The sequence below is a fragment of the Notolepis coatsorum genome (assembly GCF_963971535.1).
Source record: "Notolepis coatsorum genome assembly, chromosome: 4".
NCBI classification, from domain to species: Eukaryota; Metazoa; Chordata; class Actinopteri; order Aulopiformes; family Paralepididae; genus Notolepis; species Notolepis coatsorum.
The window spans coordinates 2,647,391-2,654,774 of NC_140168.1; the positions used below are offsets into that span (position 1 = coordinate 2,647,391).

The 7,384-nt window shown below is 49.7% G+C and overlaps 1 protein-coding gene across 1 annotated transcript in view; it reads right to left on the reverse strand.

Moving 5' to 3' along the window:
- Positions 1-1,068: 1,068 nt before the first annotated feature.
- LOC311227459 (protein FAM110A) overlaps positions 1,069-7,384 on the reverse strand; it is a 7,700-nt gene continuing 1,384 nt past the window's right edge. Inside the window, exon 2 of the mRNA XM_084313122.1 lies at positions 1,069-3,517. Coding sequence (XP_084169248.1) covers positions 1,984-3,507 — 1,524 coding nt within the window. The 5' untranslated portion in view covers positions 3,508-3,517 and the 3' untranslated portion in view covers positions 1,069-1,983. The remainder of the gene's footprint in view (positions 3,518-7,384) is intronic.

The following is a 7,384-nucleotide window of genomic DNA, read 5'->3' on the forward strand; positions in this document are numbered from 1 at the left end:
ATTTCACAACGTGTGTGTGTGTGTGGCTGTGTGTGCGTGTATGACGTTAGCACTGACCAGGTCATGGATAATCGATTTTTCAGCCCGCTTCTCTAGCGTGCATAAGTACACATATACTATCGATAATCTAGCGTTTATTTGAAAACGATTCATAAATAGGCAGAAAAATGACAACGTGTTTTGTGTATTCCAGTAAATGGCTATTTTCACGGATTTTTCTGGAATCACTAGAAATCTTCAAAACTATACTCGTATTCAAAACAGTATAAAACGCAAATGTACCGATGAAAAAACAATCCGTTTCGTACATGTTGACTGCAAGCAAGTCATTGATAAGCGACGGGCGTATTAGACACATAGGCCATAATTTAAGATATAGTTTATGCGTTCGCAAATGTGCTCGCCCTCTCATTGACTAGAGGGGTGGCATCCAAGCGATAAATATAGCGCACCCCCTGTGTGTTAAGAGCAACGATTGAATTCTGTACACAAAATATGTTAAATTGTTTCTCTCTCTCTCTCTTCTCTCCAAATAAATATTGGTCCGTTCTCAATCGGCATGCAGAGCGATTTCCTGACACAAAAAATCACACAGACGTCTTTCTCACACCCGTCCCGTCGCTTTACTTTCTCTCGCTCTCTCTCTCTCTCTTCCTCGCTCCGCCACGCTAGACTTACTTCAAAACCATCCGCTTGAGTGACATCATCATTCCATACCACATGGCCCGCTCCATCATGCGTGGCCTGGACACACTGGACATACTGTACATACATAGTAAACAGATTCCCCCAGGAGGCAGAGGCCATTTTGTTTCTTTTGTTTCTTTTTAAAACCGTGATACACGACTAAGCGACGTCACAGACACACGACGGCAACATCGACGACGACGACAGACGGGTACCATGGTAACCGTAACCGACCCGGGAAAAAGCACAGCATCTCCGTGCCCGCGTGTGTCTTTTACACACGTGTGTGAGAATAAAGTAAAGTAATCCCTTGTGCTTCGCCGAGAGACAAAAATACCACAAAATATACACGTTAAAAAAGAAAACACCTCCACTCGCATGCCGACGGGAATTAGTAATAATAATAACAGTCTCGACAGCCGACAGGTTGTAGAAAATACAAATGTGTTTTTATGGAAGTTTTTCTCGCGTGACCTTTCACAGTATCAACAACAGTGGGTTCACTTTCTGCCGCCGCGCTCCACAGGCGTCACAACATACAGGATGATTAGCATCACAAGAGTCCGCGTGGGCGTTGTGTTTAGCTTAGTCCCAGTCTAGCTTTGTGCAGAGTAAATCTCCAGTAATCCACACACACACACACACACACACACACACACACACACACACACACTCACTCACACACACACGGGACACAAACATGCACATACACACACTCAGTACCTATATATGGCGCGAGCGAGCGACCGCAAGAAAACAACGACAGGTCCTCCCCGCTCGGCGTTACGTTACGTCCTTGTTGATCACAAGTCTTTATTATTATTGCTTCATCTTCACACCACGTCTCTGCGCCCCGCAAGGAGAAGGGGAATGTTTTGTCCATTTAGTTGTTTTTTCTTCTCTTCTTGCAGCACCAAAAAAATATATAAAAAAAAGCTAGCTTCTGTGTCCATGATTTGCACAAAAACAACGGTGCGACGCTTCTTCACAGGCGACAGAAAAACAACAATTATATCCTTAAAGGTGATGTAAGGCAACAGGACACGGCTTCCCTTCCCTCAGACTCACATGTTCAGACACAGAGAAAAATATATATCTACCAAAGACTGACCACCTCAATGGCCGCCGGCGTTATTCAATAAATAATAAGAAACGTTGTGTAGCGAGAGAGAGAGAGAGAGAGAGAGAGAGAGAGAGAGCGTCTGGGTATCAGTCCAGCGCGTCCCTCTCCTCTCTCCGCGCCCGCTGTCCCTTCTCTCTCTCTCGTGGCGTCGCCCGTCCAGGCGAGTCGTCCCGCTACACGTTGGAGACGCCGCCGCTGCTGGTCGTCACCACGTCGCGCGCCTGGCGGATCCCGTACAGCCACTTGATGACGCGGGCGTTCCTCTCGATGACGGAGATGCCGTACGGCACCCGCTCGTTGGCCGCGGCCAGCCCAGCGTCCTCCTCCTCCCCCTCCCCCTCCCCCCTTGCCGCGGCCGCGAGGGCGCACTCGGAGCTGGGCGTACTGACGCTGCGCAGCTTGGACACGGACACGATGTCGGAGTTGGCCCGCCCCGCCGTGAAGCGCTCCACGCCGCCCAGGCCTTCCACCTCGCGGGGGTCCAGCCCGCAGTAGTTGAAGAAGCGCTCCAGGTCGGCCGTGGCGCGCGAGTAGCGGTCGCTCAGGTCCGACTTGGAGCGGTGGAGCGCCGGGTGCTGCTTGCGGGCCGAGCCGCCGCCGGTCCTGGAGCCCCGGGTGCTGCTGGCGTTGGAGAGGCGGGTGAAGGCGGGCGAGGCGGGCGGCGGGATGCCCACCACGCCCACCACGGCCGCCGCCGCGCGGAGCAGCATGGGGCTGTGCGGCAGGAAGGCCGGGGGGAGCGGCGCCGGGAGCGGGTGGCTGGTGGTGACGTGGGGCTGGAGGTTCTGATGGGGCGGCGGTGGGGGCGGGGCCTGGGGCTGGGCCACCTGGGGCTGGGCGAGGGCGGCGGGCCGGGGCTTGAGCGGGGGCTTCAGCGGCGCCCTCTGGGGCCTCCGGAGCTCCGCCTGCGGCCGAACGTCCACCCGCCGCACCGTCACGCAGTTGGGCGAGGAGCCGTAGGGCGTGGGGGGCAGCGCCGTGCCGCGGGGGCACCGGGCCGGGACGGGCGGCGGGCGACGGCAGGGCTCGGCCGGGGGGCTCTGCTGAAGGTTGTTGTTGTTGTTGTTGAGCGCGGAGGAGGTGCAGGAGGAGGTGGAGGAGGAGGTGTTGGTGCCGCAGGGCCGCAGGTTGTTGAGCAGCCGCCCGCTCCGCTCCGCCTCCCGCTCCGACAGGCCGCTGCCCACGCTCTTGGCCCCCGACGACGGGGAGGAGGCGGAGGGCGAGGAGGGGGCGGGCGAGGGGGAGGAGCTGGGGACGGGCGAGGGGGAGGAGCCGGGGGGGAGGGGGCCCACGTCGCACACGTTGTTGATCAGGTTGTTGAGGGTCTCCAGGTTGAGGGCGGGGCCCCGCCGGCCCCCCAGCCCGTCCCGTCCCCCGTTCTCCGCGTCGGCCGGCCGCCGGGGCACCTTGCGGGCGGGCGGCGCCGTGATGCGGCACTGGAACATCATGCCGGGCGAGAGGAGGGGCTTGCGGATGATGGGCGGCTTGACGGGCGACTGCCGGGTGAGCGCCACCTGGTGGCTCTTCACGTACTTGGCCTTGTCGGCCTCCAGGCGCTCCACGGCGCTGAGCTTGCGGCTCCCTGGCTCCACCTGGTGGCGCAGGCGGAAGTAGTCGGGGCCCTTGTTGAGCAGGCGGAAGGGCATGGCGGAGGTGAAGGGCACGGCCCCCTGGGGCCTCAGGGTCTCCACGGGCATCCTGGGAGGTCTGAGAGAGAGAGAGAGAGGGAGAGGGGGGGAGAGAGGGAGAGAGGGAGGGGGAGAGGGGGGGAGAGAGAGAGAGGGAGGGAGAGGGAGAGAGAGATTATTTGATTATTATTTGAGAGATTACTTGAGCATGGTGACTGATCAACAACTAAAAAGAACCTTGACAAAATACAGACTGAGTGAGCACAGCCTCGCTGTTGAAAAGGGGAGGCACAGGAAAACATGGCTCCCTGCAGAGCAAAGGCTGTGCTGTCATTGCACCCTCAGTGAGCCTGAAACTGAGTGGCACTTCCTCACCAAATGTGAAAAATATAAAGATATTAGAGAAACGCATTTTAAAAAATTTGAATTAATAAAAAAAAAGGCTTTCTCGCACTACCAGATACAGAAAAACTACCAGTCCTACTAGGGGATAATAAAAAAAAAAAATTGATTATACTTTTTTTTTTTTTTTTTCAATAGTCGACTAACGGGAAAAAAAAGGATTATACTTTTATTTATTTTTTACCAATAGTCGACTAACGGGAAATGTTGGCCAATCATAGTCGACCATCCAAATCCTTAGTCGGGGACAGCCCTAGTACATTGTGATAATCATAAATGCATTTGTACACAAATATACATATCTGTAAAGAATTAACCTCAGACACAGTCAGAATGTTTAGTTTCTTGAAAAGAGGAGCAGATGTGAGATCTGAGAGGGTTGGGGGGGGGGAATCGAGTCTCCTTGGTGCTGAACAACTAAACATGACGTAAGAGAGGGTTGTGGACAGTGAGAGAGATAGAAAGTCACAGAGACAAAGATATAGTCTTATCAGCCATAGAAGTGAGAACTGTCTCCTTGGTGCTAAACAACAAAACATGACACGAGAAAGGCACAGAGAGAGAGAGAGAGAGAGAGAGAGAGAGAGAGAGAGAGAGAGAGAGATGACATGAGAAAGGCAGAGAGAGAGAGGGGGCAGAGAGAGAACTAGGAAGATACCCACTAATCATCTAAATCCAAAAAAATAGCATTTAAATTCTATAATCACCTAAAAGAAAGTGACCCAGACACACTCTCACCTATAGAGAGACCCTTGAGAGATGCCCACTCAGCCAGATTGTTCTGGGACTCTGCTCACAAACACAAGCAGAGCCACCAGACAGAAACCACACTGGACTAAATCAAATTATAAGAAAACAAAAAGAAAACGATCTGACACATTGGAAAGAATCAACCCAAAACCAGAGCAAATTGAAATGCTATTTGGCCCTAAACAGAGAGTACACAGTGGCAGAATACCTGAGCACTGTGACTGACCCAAAACTAAGAAAATCCTTGACTAGGTACAGACTCAGCGAGCACAGCCTAGCCATCGAGAAAGGCCGCCATAGGCAGACCTGGCTCCCAAGAGAAGACAGACTGTGCACCCACTGCACACAAGAAGAGGTGGAAACCGAGCTCCACTTCTTAACAACCTGCCCAATATACCAAGACATCAGAGACATATACTTCAACCTGCCCACTATACCAAGACATCAGAGACATATACTTCAACCTGCCAACTATACCAAGACATCAGAGACATATACTTCAACCTGCCCACTATACCAAGACATCAGAGACATATACTTCAACCTGCCCACTATACCAAGACATCAGAGACATATACTTCAACCTGCCCACTATACCAAGACATCAGAGACATATACTTCAACCTGCCCACTATACCAAGACATCAGAGACATATACTTCAACCTGCCCACTATACCAAGACATCAGAGACATATACTTCAACCTGCCCACTATACCAAGACATCAGAGACATATATTTCAACCTGCCCACTATACCAAGACATCAGAGTCATATACTTCAACCTGCCCACTATACCAAGACATCAGAGACATATACTTCAACCTGCCCACTATACCAAGACATCAGAGACATATACTTCAACCTGCCCACTATACCAAGACATCAGAGACATATACTTCAACCTGCCCACTATACCAAGACATCAGAGACATATATTTCAACCTGCCCACTATACCAAGACATCAGAGACATATACTTCAACCTGCCCACTATACCAAGACATCAGAGACATATACTTCAACCTGCCCACTATACCAAGACATCAGAGACATATACTTCAACCTGCCCACTATACCAAGACATCAGAGACATATACTTCAACCTGCCCACTATACCAAGACATCAGAGACATATACTTCAACCTGCCCACTATAACAAGACATCAGAGACTAAGGCTAAGAGAATCATTAAAGACTCCAGTCACCCGAACAACTGCCTCTTTGAACTGCTGCGGTCAGGCAAGCGATACCGGAGTCTCAAGGCGAACACAGAAAGACTCAGAAGAAGCTTCTATCCCCAGGCCATCAGGCTGCTAAACGAACAATGAACACTACACAACAACAACCACCAAACGCACACAGCAAACACATCCACACGCACACACTCACTTTAAACAAACACACTGTAGCACCCACTCCACACACTTTATAGCACACACCCACTTTAAACAAACACACTGTAGCACCCACTCCCCACACTTTATATTTATTGATGAAGGATTGCACTACAACTCGTACACCTTACTGTAAATTGTACCTAAATTGTACCTCATCCCATTTCTGCTTTGCACTATATAGTACTGTACATTAGTACACTGCATAGTATTGTATATTATATGGTAACTCAGAACATTGTACATATGTCCATACCGAACACTGTGACCTCATTTTCTTTTCTTCTTCTAAATGACATGCTATACTATGTTATTTGATACTATCTTGTCTAGCACAGTCTCTGGAGCGTAACAGTAAGAAGCATTTTGTATGAAAGTATTCTGTACTTCTGTATGACAACTATTAAAGAAACTTGAAACTATACTTCAACCTGCCCACTATACCAAGACATCAGAGACATATACTTCAACCTGCCCACTATACCAAGACATCAGAGACATATACTTCAACCTGCCCACTATACCAAGACATCAGAGACATATACTTCAACCTGCCCCCTGTACCAAGACATCAGAGACATATACTTCAACCTGCCCACTATACCAAGACATCAGAGACATATACTTCAACCTGCCCACTATACCAAGACATCAGAGACATATACTTCAACCTGCCCACTATACCAAGACATCAGAGACATATACTTCAACCTGCCCACTATACCAATACATCAGAGACATATACTTCAACCTGCCCACTATACCAAGACATCAGAGACATATACTTCAACCTGCCCACTATACCAAGACATCAGAGACATATACTTCAACCTGCCCACTATACCAAGACATCAGAGACATATACTTCAACCTGCCCACTATACCAAGACATCAGAGACATTATACTTCAACCTGCCCACTATACCAAGACATCAGAGACATATACTTCAACCTGCCCACTATACCAAGACATCAGAGACATATACTTCAACCTGCCCACTATACCAAGACATCAGAGACATATACTTCAACCTGCCCACTATACCAAGACATCAGAGACATTATACTTCAACCTGCCCACTATACCAAGACATCAGAGACATATACTTCAACCTGCCCACTATACCAAGACATCAGAGACATATACTTCAACCTGCCCCACTATACCAAGACATCAGAGACATTATACTTCAACCTGCCCACTATACCAAGACATCAGAGACATATACTTCAACCTGCCCACTATACCAAGACATCAGATATATACTTCCCACAAATTGCAAACACCCAAAGAGACTTTTAAAACATGGCAAATAACGCACAACTCCCATATCCACTGGGAGAAATAGAACAATGTGCAAACACAGCAGCAAGATTTGTGAGCTGCTGTGACAAGAAG